This window comes from Chelonia mydas, chromosome 20 (assembly GCF_015237465.2).
Source record: "Chelonia mydas isolate rCheMyd1 chromosome 20, rCheMyd1.pri.v2, whole genome shotgun sequence".
Classification (NCBI taxonomy): domain Eukaryota; kingdom Metazoa; phylum Chordata; order Testudines; family Cheloniidae; genus Chelonia; species Chelonia mydas.
This window is the reverse complement of record NC_051260.2, coordinates 13,599,810-13,617,062: the sequence shown is the minus strand read 5'-3', so window position 1 is coordinate 13,617,062 and position 17,253 is coordinate 13,599,810. Positions and strand designations below refer to the sequence as shown.

General features: G+C 62.7%; 1 protein-coding gene across 2 annotated transcripts in view; it reads right to left on the bottom strand.

Moving 5' to 3' along the window:
• The window catches only part of PKN1 (protein kinase N1), a 52,509-nt gene that overhangs the window by 13,149 nt on the left and 22,107 nt on the right, over nucleotides 1-17,253 (bottom strand). Inside the window, exons 1-5 of one of the 2 annotated variants that reach the window (XM_037887976.2) lie at nucleotides 11,523-11,686; nucleotides 8,968-9,265; nucleotides 3,150-3,295; nucleotides 2,353-2,482; nucleotides 1,061-1,206 (exon numbers count right to left, since the gene is read on the bottom strand). In XM_037887976.2, the coding sequence (XP_037743904.1) occupies nucleotides 1,061-1,206; nucleotides 2,353-2,482; nucleotides 3,150-3,295; nucleotides 8,968-9,265; nucleotides 11,523-11,567 (765 nt within the window). In that variant the 5' untranslated portion in view covers nucleotides 11,568-11,686. Of the gene's footprint in view, nucleotides 1-1,060; nucleotides 1,207-2,352; nucleotides 2,483-3,149; nucleotides 3,296-8,967; nucleotides 9,266-11,522; nucleotides 11,687-17,253 lie in introns of those variants that run through there. The other variant, XM_037887977.2, reaches the window with a different exon arrangement.

The window sequence follows — 17,253 nt, the reverse complement described above, 5'->3', positions numbered from 1 at the left end:
GACCCTGCCCCCCATGGCCCTCCATGTACCCTGGCCCTGCGCCCACAGATAAACCCCAGCCCTGTGCACCAAACCACCCCCGATACCCCCTGCTCCCCCCGACAGCCACCTCTGAATGCTGCCCTGGGACCCCTGACCTCCTCGATGGCCTGTGGAGTGGGGGTTGGGGGGCAGTACCTCAGCGATGGCCTTGCGGAGGAGGGGTTAACGAGGGGCCGGGGGGAGGTTAAGGGGGGGTCGGGGGGGCAATACCTCAGTGATGGCCTTGCGGGGGGGGTTAAAGGGAGGTCAGGAGGGCAGTATCTCAGCAATGGCCTTGGGGGGAGGTTAACGAGACGCTGGGGGGGCAGTACCTCAGCCATGGTCTTGAGGGGGGGGGTTAACGAGAGGCTGGGGGGGCAGTACCTCAGCCATGGTCTTGAGGGGGGGGTTAACGAGAGGCCGGGGGGGGCAGTACCTCAGCCATGGTCTTGCGGGGGGAGGGGTTAACGAGAGGCTGGGGGGGGGCAGTACCTCAGCCATGGCCTTGCGGGGGGGGGGGTTAAAGAGGAGCCGGGGGGGCAGTACCTCAGCTATGGCCTTGCGGGGGGCGGGGGTTAATGAGAGGCCGGGGGGGGGCAGTACCTCAGCCATGGCCTTGCGGGGGGGTGTTAACGAGAGGCGGGGGGGGGGCAATACCTCAGCGATGGCCTTGCGGGGGGGGGTTAACGAGAGGCCGGGGGGGGCAGTACCTCAGCTATGGCCTTGCAGGGGGCGGGGGGGGTTAACGAGAGGCCGGGGGGGCAATACCTCAGTCATGGCCTTGCGGGGGGGGGGGTTAACGAGAGGCCGGGGGGGCAATACCTCAGCCATGGCCTTGCGGGGGGGGGGGTTAACGAGAGGCCGGGGAGGGGCAGTACCTCAGCCATGGCCTTGCGGGGAGGGTTAACGAGAGGCTGGGGGGGGCAGTACCTCAGCCATGGCCTTGCGGGGGCGGGGGGGTTAACGAGAGGCTGGGGGGGGCAGTACCTCAGCCATGGCCTTGTAGGGGGGGTTAACGAGAGGCCGGGGAGGGCAGTACCTCAGCCATGGCCTTGCGGTCCGGCGTCCGGGCAGAGCCCAGCAGCCGCTGCACGTTCTTGGCCCCCTCGGACACAGCGTGCTCCACGCGGAAATGGTGGCGCAGCTCCTCGATGCGCAGCTCCGTGCAGGTCAGGTCCAGGTTCCCTGCGGGGCGACAGCGCGGGCTCAGACCCTGCTGGGGGGGGGCAGACCCAGAGGCCCTGCCTCTGCAGCCACCGAGCCGTGGGCAGGACTCCTGGGTTCTCTTCCGACCAGCCAGCCCGGGCCGCGGAGAGGGAGCTGAGTTTCATGGCCCCACGCCCCACCCCGGAGGGGGCTGCATCTCAGCACCGGGAGAGGGGTCCCTGTATAACCTGCCTCCGGGCCCCACCCCAGAGGTGGCTGCACATCTAGGAGCTGGGGCGCATCCCAGTGTCCTGTCCCACGAACCCCGGCCAATTCCTCTCCATGTGCCTCAGCTCCGCGGGGCTGACCGGTGAGCACCAGGCTAGGAAGGGCGGGGGGGGCCTCTGGAGAGAAGGGAGGGCCTCCTCAGGTTGCCTCCTTCCCTGCCCACCCTGCGTAGCACGAGAGCACCCCCTCCTGTGCTGTGGCTGTCCCACGGGCCTGGCTGAGCCAAAGCTGCCAGGATTCCCTCCCGCTGAGCAGCGTTGTCGGCGGGGGGGACGGGGGCCTGCAGGCCTGCGGTGATGGTCCGGCTAGTGTGTGGAGGGACCTGGGCCCAGCCCAGCTCTGGGTCCAAGCAGCAGCAGGGGGCCGCCAGGACGACGGGTGCTTGGATCAGTAAAGCGCCCAGGAGCAGAGCTGCCAGGAGAGGGGCATTGGCAGAACCGGCTTGGATTTGGTGCAGGGAGAAGGATTGAGCCAGTGTTATGTGGGGTGTGGAGGGGAGCCCAGCTGGGCTACCTGGGGGCTGGGGGAACCCTGACCAGGGGGACCCACTGTTGCGGGGATCCCTGCCCCCCACCCTGTGGCTGGGCCATGGGACACCAGGGGGGCGGCTTCGCTGGATAAACACCTCCCAAGTTGACGTGGCTCCAGGATCTGCCCGCCAGTCCCCACCCCCGGACCCTTGGGAGAGCAGCCCCACAGCGGTGTTGTGAGCAGGGCCGTGGGGGGCAGAGGATTGTGGGTGTTCGGACAGGGTGAGTATCTACAGCAGGAGCTTACGGACACTGCCCTGGCTCCCCCACCTTGCCGCCCACCCCTCGCCCCTCCTTGTCTCCCTCCCTCCCTCCCGCCCCCCCATGGCTCCCCTCCTATTTCCCCTCCCCCAACTGCCCCTCCCACCTTGCCCGTCCTCGCCGTCGGGCGGCACCGCGTCAGCCTGCGCGGCTCTGCGGATCTGCATGCGGATGATGTTGATCTTGGTCTTGCTGTCTTGCAACATCTGCTGGGCTGTCTGCAGCAGCTTCCGGTCCTGGGGGGCAGACAGGAGGGTTGAGGGGGGGCTGCTGAGCCCAGAGCTGTCTGGGGAGCACCCTCCCACCCCCACACCCCCATGAGTCCAATCCCCCATATCAGGGGCAGCTTCCTGTCCCAGCTACATCTCCTCCTTCCATGCCTGTTTTTCCGGGCTGGAGGCCTGTTTGGGCATTTGGTCCCAGAGCCTCCAGGGCAGGGGAAGGGGGATCTGGGGGGCAGGGAGTGAAGGGGGCAGGCAGAGGTGGAGGAGGGTGTGGGGGGCGGGGAGCAGTTGGAGAGGCAAAGGGAGTGGGGCAAATGGGGGGTGGGAGTTGGGGGGGCAGGGATGGGGGAGGAGCTTGGGGGGTGGAGAGGCAGGGGGAGGGAGGAAGCGGGGGGGGAGGAGGTGGGTGGGGGGGCTGGGATGGGGGAGGAGCTTGGGGGGTGGAGAGGCAGGGGGGAGGGAGGAAGCGGGGGGGAAGAGGTGGGTTGGGGGGCCAGGTGTGGAAAGGCAGGGGAAGGGGGAGGGGAGAAGTTGGGAGACAGGGACAGCGGGGTGAGGGGGTTGTGGTGGAGAGGTGGGGGAATGGAGGTTGGTGGGCAGGGTGGGGGTTGGGGGTAGAGGCCGGGCAGGGTGGAATAGGAGGCAGGTGCGGGAGGGGGCAGGGGGCGGGACCCCTCACCTTGGTGGAGCCATTGGCGTACATCTGGATCATGTTCTCTGCTCCCTGCTTCACCTTCAGCTCAATGTTCAGCTGCTTCTCCAGCCCGGCCAGGCGGTGCTTGTTGGCGGCCGAGCGGCTCAGGCTGTTGGGCGACTGGGGGGCATCTGCAAGCGGGGACAGGGAAGGGTCAGCAGTGCCCAGCAGGGGATGGCCCTGCCCCTCCAGCACCCAGGAGCCCAGTGCGGGGCTAGCAGGGGTGCTACGGGTCAGGAGTGAGGGGCACTGGCAGAGCCAAGGTGCCTAATCCCTGCTTGGGAGGTGGGGGGTCATGCCCCCTGGATGGGGGGGCTGGGTGAGGAGGGGGAAGGGCACTCTCACCGGCTTGCCCCTATCTCTGCTGGCAGGTCCCTCACTGGGGCTGGTTCTGGCCCTCCCACACGTGCCCCATTCCCAGGCTCACATGGGATAACAAGAGCATCCGTCCCGGCCCACCCCCAAACGGGGTCCGCACCCTGGGAGAAGGACAAAGTCATCGCGTGACGGCTTTCTCTGGACTCCACAGCTCTGCCGGTGCCCCGAAATCCTGACCGGTAGCTCCTGGTTACCCCAGCCCTGGGCTCCCCACACATAGGCTATCTGCGGGATCTGGTGTGGGGAGGGAAGCCCCAGTATCTGGCTCTTGTGGGAGAGCTGCTGGGAGCTGAGACAGGAGGTTTCTCTCCTTCACTTGGCTCAATGCACCTAAACATCTCATTGAGCAGAGAGGGTCAAATACCCCCTGTGCAAGGGCTGACCCCTGCCACACCCCACCCCACCCCAGAGGCGGCTGCATTGTTGCGCCAGGCAGGGAGTCATAGAATCACAGGTTTCAGAGTAACAGCCGTGTTAGTCTGTATTCGCAAAAAGAAAAGGAGGACTTGTGGCACCTTAGAGACTAACCAATTTATTTGAGCATGAGCTTTCGTGAGCTACAGCTCACTTCATAGAATCACAGAAATGTCGGGCTTGAAGGGCCCTCGAGAGGTCACCTAGTCAAGCCCCCTGCACTGAGGCAGGGCCAAGTAACCCCAGCCCGTCCCTGGGTTGGTCCAACCTGTTCTTACAAACCTCCAATAATGGGGACACCACAACTGCCCTTGGTCACCTGTTCCAGAGCCGAACTCCATTGGAGTTAGAAAGTTTCGCCTAATATCCAACCGAAATCTCCCTTGCTGCAGATTAAGCCCATTGCTGGAGACATGGAAAAACACTGATCCCCATCCTCTTTGTAACAGCCCTTAGCGTATTTGAAGACTGTTCTCAGGTCCCCCTCAGTCGTTTTTCTCAGACAAACATGTCCAGGTTTGAACGTTTCCTCACAGATCCAGTTTGCTAAACCTCTGATCATGTTTGTGGCTCTCCTCTGGCCTCTCTCCAACCTGTCCACGTCTTCCCTAAAGCGCAGCGCCCAGAACCGGACACGGGACTCCAGCTGAGGCCTCCCCAGTGCCGAGCAGAGTGGGGCAGTCACCTCCCATGTCTTACGTACGACACTCCTGTTAATCCTACATCCCAGAACGAGATCAGCCGTTTTCACAGCCGTCTCGCACTGTTGACTCATATTCGATCTGTGCTCCGCTAGAACCCCAGCTCCTTTCCAGCACTACGACTGCCTCCCCAGGTATTCCCCGTTTTCTGGTTGTGCAGTCGATTTTTCCTTCCTGAGTGAAGTACTTTGCACTTGTCTTTACCTCATTTCATCTTGTTGATTTCAGGCCAATTCTCCAATGTGTCACGGTTGCTTTGAATTACAATCCTGGCCTCCACAATGCGAGCAGCCCTTCCCAGTCTGCTGTCAGCCGCAAGCTTTATCAGCACACTCTGCACTCCATTACTGAATTCACTAATGAGAATATTGACTAGAGCCAGGCCCAGGACTGACCCCTGCGGGACCTGCTCAACATGCCCTCCCAGGCTGACTGCGAACCATTGAGAGCTGCTCTTTGAGTAGGGTATTTCAATCAGTTGGGCACCCACCTCATAGTATTTTTATCTAGACCACATTTCCCTAGTTTGCGTATGAAAATGTCATGAATGTGTCAAAAGCCTCACTAAAATCAAACCATATCATATCTGCTGCTTCCCCCCATCCACTTGGCCAGTAACCCTGACAGAGAAGGAAATTATGCTGGTTTGATAAATCCATGCTGATTATTCCTTTTCCCCCTACTGAGCTCGAACTGCTTACAAACTGATTGGTTAATAATTTGTTCCAGTGTCTTTCCAGCTATCCCACTCAGGCTGTTCAGGTTCTCTGTTCCCCTTTTAAAAGACAGGTACTATGTGTGACACACTCTATATGATTATATGAAAATATGCTAATGAGTAGGAATATAATGTAATTGGAATATGCTTCATGCAAAAGGTCTCTTGTAAGGTATCATTACAAAGCTTACAATGTACCGAGTGTGGGCATCCTATTTGTATAAATGTATCACTCTTGTATCTGAAACTAGAAATATGAACTATAACTCTAAGGGCCTATTGTAATTATGCAAAGTGTGGGCCATTAACGGTGGTTGGGAATCTTGATGGCTCCCATCAGCCAGGACAATTGACTGTGGATGGCTCTGTTTGCAGGCAGGCCTTCCTGTGAGTCAGGCCGGGAGGAATGAAGGCTTGGCGTCTCACAGGAAATGTGACCATGTCACCTGGTACTGGAATCCATCTTAAACCTGGTGCTTTTCCAGTTGGGGGGGCACCCAGAGAGACAAAGGATTCCCGCCTTGTGCCAAAACCATACAAGTGGGTGGAACAGAACAAAGCGGGTGGCCATCATGAGGAACCACCTGAGCTGGAACAAGAGCTGTACCAGGGGAAAGGATTGTCCCCAGACTAGGATGTTGTCCAGCCTGTGAAAGAAACTTATTGAAACATCTCTAAGGGTGAGATTTTACCGGTAGTCAGTTATATTACTGTATTAGGTTTAGATTTGCATGTTTTATTTTATTTTACTTGGTAATTCACTTTATTCTGTCTGTTACTACTTAGAACCACTTAAATCCTATTTTCTGTATTTAATAAAATCACTTTTTACTTATTAATTAACCCAGAGTATGTATTAATACTTGCGGGGGCGAACAGCTGGGCATATGTCTCTATCAGTGCTATAGAGGGCGAACAATTTATGAGTAAAATGGATTTATTTGGGGTTTGGACTCCATTGGGAGTTGGGCATCTGAGTGTTGAAGACAGGAACACTTCTGTAAGCTGCTTTCAGTTAAGCCCACAGCTGTTAGGGGACACGGTTCAGACCTGGGTCTGGGTTTGCAGCAGGCTAGCAGGTCTGGCTCAAACGAGGCAGGGCACTGAAATCCTAAGCTGCCAGGGCAGGAAAGCAGGAGTAGAAGCAGTCTTGGCACATCAGGTGGCAGCTCCCAAGGGGGTTTCTGTGATCCAAACCGTCACACTATGTTTGCCCTTCTCCCTCCTCTGGGACCTCACCCGCCCTCCAGGAGTTCTCAGAGATAATTGCTAATGGTGGTGTGATTGCATCTGCTAGTTCCTTAAATAGGACGAATTGCATTGGGCCCTGCCGACTTGAATACACTTAACTTATCGAAATATTCTTTAACCTGATCATTCCCTAGATTGGCTTGTGTTCCTTCCCCCTGGTTGTTAATATTAATTGTGCTGAGTATCTGCTCTCCATTAACCATTAACCTGAAGACTGAAGCAAAATAGGCATTAAACGCCTTTCTTGAGGCCATTGGTTGTTTGCTCTCCTTCCCCCGCTAAACAGAGGACCTGCATTTTCCTTCCTCCCTCTCTTGCTCTGAATGGATTTAAAGGATCTCTTCTTACTGCTGTTTACGTCCCTTGCTAGGTATAACTCATTTTGCACCTTAGCCTCTCTGACGTGGTCCCTACAAGCTTGTGCTGTTCTTTTGTTCTCCTCCTGAGCAATCTGTCCCTGGTCCCATTTCTTCTTTTTGAGCCTCAAGTCATTAGAGAGTCCCTGATGGAGCCATCCTGGCCTCTCCCTATTCTGTCTCTCTTGCCGTCACCTCGGGATGGTTTGCAATTGTGCCTTTAGCACTGGCTGTTTGACAAACTGCTCGTCTCCTTCATCCTGGAGATTTTCTCCTGGTTGCCATTATCCTGCTGCTCTCTTTCCTCAGAGTCCTGAAATCGGTCATTTCCCGATCGCTTCCACCCAAATCGCCTTCAGATGCAAACCCAGTTTGGTCAGAATCCCAGGCTGCCCACCCTCCACTCCTCCGTCACTTCCTCTGCTTCACGGAACAAACAGCCGGTTACCAGCACATCCCAAGAGTTGACTGGAAATTCTGGGCTTTGCCGTATGCGAGGTGACGTCCCCATTCTGACCAGGGCGTGTGCTTGGATAGTTCTGTTATTCCTTCGAGAAATGCCTCTGCCCCCTGGTTGGGTGGTTTAAAGGAGACCCCCCACAGGACAGCGCCCCCCCCCCTTTTACCTTTACCCAGAGACTCTCAACTGGTCTGACTGCCGCCTCCTGCTGGCCCTCACAGCTAGCCAATGTATTGTTGTATAATGCACCAGCTTCCTTTCCCCCCCGCCTGGCCTTCCCGAACAAGCTCTGCCCCTGTCCCCATGTCCCAGTCACAAGACTTATCCCGTCCCGTCTCTCTGAGGCTGATTAAGTCATAATGAAGCAGATGGACTTTCTCGGGATGGGGGGGGGCACTCGGGGCTGCTGGGCTGGGAGGGGCTGTGGCAGGCGCCAGATCATTTGTTTTTCTAGCTCAGTAGAGGAAGCAGCCATGTCGCTTCCTGCCTCGGACCCCCCAGCTCGCGCCGCGATTCGCTGCTGGGGCAGGTGGCATCTGGCAGCTTCCTGTTTTGAAATCCCAGTCGTTGGTACAGCCCTGGCACCGCACAGGGGCCTGGCGCTCAGGGAGCTCAGGTCAGACACCGAGGGGGGTCAATTCCCAGCTGGATGAGGAGGAGGGAGCTAGTGAAAATGCTCCGGGGGGGGAGCTGTGGCTGTGACCCACAGGGTCTGCACTGCCCCCTAACCCTCCTTGGGGCCTTCTCAGCAATGCAGCCTGGATCCCCATGGCAGAGCAGTTCTATGGGCCCATCTACCCCGGTATCCCGTCTCTGATGGTGGAGGCTGCCAGCTACCCTAGAGGCAGGCAAATCCCCACGGGGATGGGGGAATCCACTCCCAGGGCCGAGCCCTCGTGCCCCCGACAGCTGGAGAGCTGTACAAAGACCTGTCCCACCCCAGAGGTGGCTGCATCTTGGCACAAGTGCTAACACAATGACACCACACCACATGGTGGGGGTGGGGGCTCTCTGACAATCCTGACAATATCTGACAATCCTGCAGGTGTCCCGAGGCCTCCATTCCAGCCCCAGACACCTGACAAACCCCCCAGCCTGTTTGAATCCTGCCGAACTCTTGGCCTCACCGAGACCTAGTGGCGGGCAGTTCTGCCGGCCAGTGCTGCTTGGAGATGGAGACTCCCCTGGGTTCTGTTCAGCATTTGCTGCCTCGTGGTTCCCTTCCCTGCTTCTTGCGTCACATCTCAGGATGAAGAGTAGTGCCCAGCCCCCTGATGAACCCCAGCCACTACTGGGGGTCTGCCTGTCCCAGCCCCTTGCACCTGCCTCCTCTCCAGGACAGATAACCTTGAGCTAGCAGCATCCCAAGCCCTCCTAGCACTCAGCCGCACAGCTGGGCCCCCTGGCATTGACCCCTGATCCTTGCCCCCCCTCGTGTCCCTGCTCCCCTGCTCCCTGCCCCCCGGTGACCCCCCAGTGACCCCTGCATGACTCCCAGCGCCCTGCCATGCCCCTGCCCCCTGACCTCCGCTCTCCTCAGGCTCCTTGACCATGATGTGGGCGTCCAGGTGCTGCAGCCGGCAGTGCAGCTGGCGCAGTTTGCGGTCGGAGCCGCGCAGCAGGCTCTCCACGCTGGCCAGGTTACGGCGGTCGGTGGTGGCCCGGCGCAGGTTCTCCGCCCCCTCCTTGATCTTCAGCTCCTTGCGGATCTCGCGCCGGATCCGGTCCTTCTCCTCGTCCAGGCGCTGCTGGACGCTGCTGGCCGCCAGGTCGGGGCTGGGATCGAGCGCCAGCTGCTCCAGGACCGACCAGCTCTGCTCGCCCTGCGGGGGAGAGCGCGGGTGAGGGGCTTGCAGCGCCCGGCCCTGCCCCACCTCCATGGCTGCCCCCCGACAGCCCCCTTCCTGCTGCCCACCACCACGGCTGCCCCCCGACAGCCCCCTTTCTGCTGCGAACCACCAGAACTGCCCCCCGACATTCCCCCAACCCCTGACAGCCCCTTCCCTGGGCCTCCACCTCCACGGCTGCCCCCCGACAGCCCCCTCCTGCCGCTCACCTCCACGGCTACCCCTCAACAGATCCCCCACCCTGACAGCCCCCTCCCTGCCGCCCACCTCCACGGCTACTCCCCAACAGACCCCTCCGTGCCCCCCACCTCCACAACTGCCCCCCGACAGTCCCCCACCCCCTGACAGCCTCTTCCCTGGGCCCCCACCTCCACGGCTGCCCCCCGACAGTCCCCTCCCTGCCCCCCACCTCCACAACTGCCCCCCGACAGTCCTCCACCCTCTGACAGCCCCTTTCCTGGGCCCCCACCTCCACGACTGCACCCCAACAGCCCCCTCCCTGCCACCCACCTCCACGACTACACCCTGACAGACCCCCACCCCCTGACAGCCCCCTCCCTGCCGCCCACCTCAACGATTGCACCCTGACAGACCACCACCCCCTGACAGCCCCCTCCCTGCCACCCACCCCCACGACTGCACTCTGACAGACCCCCACCTCCTGACAGCTCCCTCTCCCTGCTGCCCACCTCCACGGCTACCCCCCGACAGACCCCCACCTCCTGACAGCTCCCTCTCCCTGCTGCCCACCTCCACGGCTACCCCCCGACAGACCTCCACCCCCTGACAGCCCCCTCCCTTCCGCCCACCTCCACGATTGCACCCTGACAGACCCCCACCCCCTGACAGCCCCCTCCTGCCGCCCACCTCCAGGACTGCACTCTGACAGACCCCAACCCCCTGACAGCTCCCTCTCCCTGCTGCCCACCTCCACGGCTACCCTCCGACAGACCCCCACCCCCTGACAGCCCCCTCCCTGTTGCCCACCTCCACGGCTACCCCCCGACAGTCTCCTCCCTGCTCCCCACCTCCACAACTGCCCCCCGACAGTCCCCCACCCCCTGGCAGCCCCTTCCCTGGGCCCCCACCTCCACGACTGCACCCCAACAGCCCTCTCCCTGCTGCCCGCCTCCATGACTGCACCCCCAACAGCCCCCCACCTGGCCCCCCCACCTCCACAACTGCTCCAACTTCCCCCCACCCACCTCCACTGCTGCCCCCCAACAACCCCCTCCTTACTTCCCACCTCTACGGCTTCTCTGCAACAGCCTCTACGCCGACAGCCCCCTCCCTGCCACCCGCCTCCACGAATGCCCCCAACCCCTGACAGCCCCCTACCCGCCCCCCACCTGCCCCTCTAGACTCCTGCATGTGCTGGCCCAACAGCCCCTCAATTCCCCCTGTGCTCACGGCATCCCCCGCCCCATCCCAGCCCTCTGTCCCGAGCTCAGTTGGGGTCTGGGCAGTGCCCGGCACAATGACCAGGGAGCAGGGGTGATCCCAGTTGGGGCCTGTACGCCCTACTATAATACGGACAATACCAGCTCATCTCTGGGCACAGAGACAGCTGGGCGAGGGTCTCTGGGGAGGGGTCAGGCGGGGGGGTCCTCTGGAAATCTGTGTCCAGGATGCTCCCAGACAGCCCAGCCGGCTCCGGGCCCCACTGCCAGGGTGCTGGCGGCTGGTTTTCCCATTGCCAGTGGGATTTCCACCCCTCCGCGCCCCCTGGGCACTCAGTAATCAGCCCTGGCACTGCAGCCCCCCACCTCCCAGGACGTGGCAGAGCCGAGGGGAGAGGCTCCTTTGTTAACAACATGCCACCCCGGAGCCGCCATGGCCTCTCGGGGGAGCAGTTCGGGGGGGGGGGGGGCGGCTGGCTAGAAGATGGCGGCGTGGGGGCCTAGATGGGGGCGGAACCCCGTCCCTTCCTCCTGCGGCCGTTTGCAGGCAGCTGGCGCAGTAGCAGCAGCGATGGCCGGGAAGGAAATGCACCGTGCCCCCTGCATGGTGCCACCCAAGTAGCAGCCCCACCCTAGTTCCCATCCCCCACCAGGCCCACACCGTGCCCTGCCTTGCAGAGCCATATTTTATTTTATGGGGTGGGGGTTGGCTGATTCCCCTCCCCTCAGGGGGCCCCCCACAGCCCCTTTGCCACCCTCCCCGTCTCCATTGTGCCAGGGCAGCGGGACGGGGGCAATTCATGCCCCCCTGGGGCTCCCATCCTGCCGGGTACCTCCAGATCGTGCTCAGAGCAGGAGTCTGACTCGGAGAGCGACATCCTGGCCCTGGGGGGGATCCAGGCCAGGACCCCCGTCCGTCCTTGGGTCCGTGCGCTGGGCCACACCCGCCCTCCTGCCGCTCGGAATCTATCACCCCCCCCCCCCCGTGTCACAAAACCACTTCCCCTTCCCGCGTCTCAGCGCTGCCTCCAGCCACCCCGAGCACCGCGGGCTGGGCCTGGATCCGCCCCCCCCCAAGCCTGGGCCCAAAGGGGTAACGGGTGAGGGGGAGACTCCCACAGTTGCAGCCCCCCAAAGCCAGGCTCGGAGCTTGAGGCTGACCCCCAAATGCCCCCAGGGAGAACCCACTGAGCTCTCGCCCCCAGGGACCAAACAGCCCAACCCCACGCTCCTCCAGAAGCTCCCCGGACTATGCCTTGAGTGGCTGCAAACTGCACCCCCCAGGCAATGCTCCCCCGAACATGCTGCCCCCAAATCTGCACACGGGGGCCCTTGACACTGGCCAAGCTCCCCCTAGAAACACCCCGAGGCAGAGCCCTCTGGGTCCCAAAACTGGGATGATCATCCAGGGATCCCAGCTAAACAGCCCCCATGTCCCACCCCAGAGGTGGCTGCATCTCAGCGCCGGATGAGCGATCCCTGTATAGACAGCCCCCGTGTCCCACCCCAGAGGTGGCTGCATCTCAACACCGAGTGAGGGATCCCTGTATAGACAGCCCCATGTCCCACCGCAGAGGCGGCTGGGGGGTGCACTCTCCCTTCACCCTGATTAACTCTGTACTGGAGACCCACTAGCCCTGCACAGGCCCCGGGCAGCCAGCTTCCTCCTGTCCACCGACTCAGAGCGGGGATGGGACCCAGAGCATGGGGGCGGGGGGGCGGCTCCTTCCCCTTTTCTGGCCCTCTGTGAGCAGCTGTCGAGGTGGCTGCTTCCCACGTGCCCCCCGAGCCGTGTGGGATGTTGAACAGGCGTGGGGGGGGGTTCAGATTGGGTAACTCGGCAGATCAGTGCAGCCAGGCTAGGCCTGGTGCCCACCCCAGCTGGTCGCACCTTGCTGCACGAGACCCCGGCTGCCCTGTCCCCACCCCGGAGCTACAGACGGGCCCCAGTGTGACACAGGCTCAGCACTGGGCAGGAACACAGGACACCTGGGTTCCATCCCCGGCTCTGCTGGGTGACTTGAACCCCTCCCCCCTCATTCCCTGCAGCACAGCGCCCCCTAGTGCCACCCCCTATTGAGCTGCCCACCCCACCCCCTGCAGCGCAGTGCCCCCTACTGCCATGCTGGGGCACTCCCTATTGAGCGCCCCACCCCACAGCACCCCCTAGTGCCACGTGGGGATATTGGGGCCAGCACAGGCTGGAACCCACACCCACACCCTGCAGCGCCCCCTCATGTCACAGGGGGGCCAACAGACTCGACTGGAGAGAGCCTCTCCCTACCCATTGGTTTGAGGTCTCCCATCCAGCGCCGGACCCAGGCCAAAGCTGCTGAGCCAAGGCCAGGCCAGGTCCCGGCACACGGCCCAAACAGCTGCAGCAGGCCCTGTTACTGCGGAGACTCAGCACCAGTCAAGTGGGGGCGGTGGCCCTTCTGCCCCGGGGACTGGCCCCAGTTGCAACCCCTGGTGCCGCCGCCCCACACACTAGCTGACAAAGCCGGGGTCTGCCCCGAGGCAAGGGGCCAGCTGCACCGGTGCAAACAGCAGCTCTTCCTCTCTGCACCCGGGGCCTGCATGGAGGGGGGTGGGGGGGTCACCATGTGAGACGAATCCCAGCACAGACAAGGCTGCAGTGAGTCACAGGAAGAGGCTGGAGTCTCTCTCAAATCCCGGCAGCTCCTGGAAAGGCCAGCAGGCCCGGGGCCAGCAGCCTGTACCGGGGCCAGCCCCTGGCTGTCAGGGGTGAGCGGGAGCAAGAGGCCACCCCCCCTCTGCGCTGCTCCATCACTGCGCAAGGGGAAGGGGATGGAACTCCCTGGGAACGGCACCCGAGCGTCCCAGGGCGCTGGCTGGGCTGCTCCACCCAGCGCTGGCATGTGGCCAGATCACAGGGTCAGTGCCTGGTCAGGAGATCTCCGGCTGCAGGAAGCGAGAGCGGCTGACTCACTCGACCTCCCCGGCAGGCGGTGCTGGCCTGGTGCAGAGTTAGGGGGCGCTGTGCTGCAGGGAGCGGGGGGGGGGGGGGCGGGAGGGGCTCAGCAGGGTGCGCTCTGCCCTGCAGTCAGTGCTAGCTCCAGAGCGGCGCTAGGGGGCGCTGTGCTGCAAGGAGAAGGGGGGCTCAGCAGGGGGCGCTCTCCACTGGCAGTCAGTGCTAGCTCCAGAGCGGCGCTAGGGGGCGCTGTGCTGCAGGGAGCGGGGGGGGGCTCAGCAGGGGGCGCTCTGCCCTGCAGTCAATGCTAGCTCCAGAGCGGCGCTAGGGGGCGCTGTGCTGCAGGGAGCGGGGGGGGCTCAGCAGGGGGCACTTTGCCCTGCAGTCAATGCTAGCTCCAGAGCGGCGCTAGGGGGCGCTGTGCTGCAGGGAGATGGGGGGCTCAGCAGGGGGCGCTCTCCACTGGCAGTCAGTGCTAGCTCCAGAGCGGCGCTAGGGGGCGCTGTGCTGCAGGGAGCGGGGGGGGGCTCAGCAGGGGGCGCTCTGCCCTGCAGTCAATGCTAGCTCCAGAGCGGCGCTAGGGGGCGCTGTGCTGCAGGGAGATGGGGGGCTCAGCAGGGGGCACTCTGCCCTGCAGTCAGTGCTAGCTCCAGAGCGGCGCTAGGGGGCGCTGTGCTGCAGGGAGCGGGGGGGGGCTCAGCAGGGGGCACTTTGCCCTGCAGTCAATGCTAGCTCCAGAGCGGCGCTAGGGGGCGCTGTGCTGCAGGGAGAAGGGGGGCTCAGCAGGGGGCGCTCTCCACTGGCAGTCAGTGCTAGCTCCAGAGCGGCGCTAGGGGGCGCTGTGCTGCAGGGAGCGGGGGGGGGCTCAGCAGGGGGCGCTCTGCCCTGCAGTCAATGCTAGCTCCAGAGCGGCGCTAGGGGGCGCTGTGCTGCAGGGAGCGGGGGGGGCTCAGCAGGGGGCACTCTGCCCTGCAGTCAATGCTAGCTCCAGAGCGGCGCTAGGGGGCGCTGTGCTGCAGGGAGATGGGGGGCTCAGCAGGGGGCGCTCTCCACTGGCAGTCAGTGCTAGCTCCAGAGCGGCGCTAGGGGGCGCTGTGCTGCAGGGAGCGGGGGGAGGGCTCAGCAGGGGGCGCTCTGCCCTGCAGTCAATGCTAGCTCCAGAGCGGCGCTAGGGGGCGCTGTGCTGCAGGGAGATGGGGGGCTCAGCAGGGGGCACTCTGCCCTGCAGTCAGTGCTAGCTCCAGAGCGGCGCTAGGGGGCTCTGTGCTGCAGGGAGCGGGGGGGGCTCAGCAGGGGGCACTTTGCCCTGCAGTCAATGCTAGCTCCAGAGCGGCGCTAGGGGGCGCTGTGCTGCAGGGAGAAGGGGGGCTCAGCAGGGGGCGCTCTCCACTGGCAGTCAGTGCTAGCTCCAGAGCGGCGCTAGGGGGCGCTGTGCTGCAGGGAGCGGGGGGGGCTCAGCAGGGGGCGCTCTGCCCTGCAGTAAATGCTAGCTCCAGAGCGGCGCTAGGGGGCGCTGTGCTGCAGGGAGAAGGGGGGCTCAGCAGGGGGCACTTTGCCCTGCAGTCAATGCTAGCTCCAGAGCGGCGCTAGGGGGCGCTGTGCTGCAGGGAGATGGGGGGCTCAGCAGGGGGCGCTCTGCCCTGCAGTCAGTGCTAGCTCCAGAGCGGCGCTAGGGGGCGCTGTGCTGCAGGGAGCAGGGGGGCTCAGCAGGGGGCGCTCTCCACTGGCAGTCAGTGCTAGCTCCAGAGCAGCGCTAGGGGGCGCTGTGCTGCAGGGAGACGGGGGGCTCAGCAGGGGGCGCTCTCCCCTGCAGGCAGTGCTAGCTCCAGAGCGGCGCTAGGGGGCGCTGTGCTGCAGGGAGACGGGGGGCTCAGCAGGGGGCGCTCTCCCCTGCAGGCAGTGCTAGCTCCAGAGCGGCGCTAGGGGGCGCTGTGCTGCAGGGAGCAGGGTGGGGGGCTCAGCAAGGGGCGCTCTCCCCTGCAGGCAGTGCTAGCTCCAGAGCAGTGCTAGGGGGCGCTGTGCTGCAGGGAGCAGGGGGGCTCAGCAGGGGGCGCTCTTCCCTCACAGTCTGTGCTGACCCCAATGCCATGCTGGGGGGGAAATACATCCCTCGGATTGCAGCAGGGAATCCCCCAGCCTCCGGGTCCTGCTTGGCTGCTGTAGTAACCTCCCTCCCCCTCGCTGGGCTTGGCCAGGGAATGGGGAGCCAAGCCCCCAAGATGAGAGCTCGCTCTGGGCGTTCAGGCTACGATCTCCGGGACGGACAGAGGCCGGCTCAGCCCGTGACCAGAGTGACGCAGCCCTTTAAAAGGAGTGAAAAAACGAGCTACTGGCTAGGAGGACCCGTCCCTGCCCTTGGCTGGCCGGATCCCCGGCTCCATGCCCGGAGCGGCTGACAGGAAACCCGGCAGCCTGGTGATCTTGTTCCCTTCAGCAGACACCTCGTCCTTTGAGGAGCCCACCCAGCGCATCTTCTCCAGCCATCAGCTGCCCAATGCACCTTCCATCCTAACTCCCCCCATCGGCCCCTGGTCTGCTAGTCACAGTGCTGGGGGGTTTCCCAAGGGAGCTGCGAGGCCGAGGGTCGGGAACATCCAGAGTGATTCTACAATAGCAGCCAACATGGAGCTGACAGCACCGCCTGGCTCGGATTCAAAAGGAGGGATAACTCAGTCGGGGGAGGGATAACTCAGTGGTTTGAGCACTGGCCTGCGAAACCCAGGGTTGTGACTTCAATCCTTGACGGGGCCATTTAGGGATCTGGGGCAAAAATTGGGGATTGGTCCTCCTTTGAGCAGGGGGTTGGACTAGATGATCTCCTGAGGTCCCTTCCAACCCTGATATTCCATTATTCTAATTGCTCCTGAGAAGCAGGGAACTCAATAGGGAGGGCCCCGGGCTCCAGTCCCGGCTCTGCCGCTGGGTGACCTGGGGCAAGTCACTGCCTCTCCGTGCCTCAGTTTCCCCATCAGCACAATGGTGAGAATGATACAGACCTTGCTTCTTGCCGGCAGAGTTGATAACTGGCTCACATCTGAGCAGTGCTAACGCACTGGGGAAGGGTTAAGTGTTGTCACCCCCTCTGCTGAGCTGCAGCAGGGGGCCGGGCCCCACAGGGAGGTTTCCTCTTGGGGGAGGAATCGATGGTGCAGTGCCTGGGGAGTCCCTCAGTTCAACTAGTTTATTGTCCCTGCCCCAGTCCTGGGGCAGAGGTGGGCACAACAGCATGCAGGGCAACCCTGGATCTCAGCCCTGCACCCACATCTGGTGCCCAGGGAGTGACTCTGCCCCAAGCACTGGCTCTCGCTGGGGAGACCCAGGCTGGGAGCAAACTCCCCTGCTGCTTGCAGGAGTTCCCCTACGAAGCGTGGGCAGGTCAATGCCACCAGCAGCAAGTCTACAGAGACTGAACACTCGCTCGCACGCGAAGAGCATGTCAGGCTGTGTAACAGCGCCCCCTGGTGATGCCGGCATAACCATGCTCCAATTGCAAACCCTCACCCATGTGCACAGACCCTGCTCACGCCCAGCAGCCATCAACGGGGTGACCCGTTTGCTATTTCAGATTTTAGAGCCTGCCCCACCAATGCGACATCTTGACCCCATGGCTCCTTTCCCCACCCCCGCTGGCG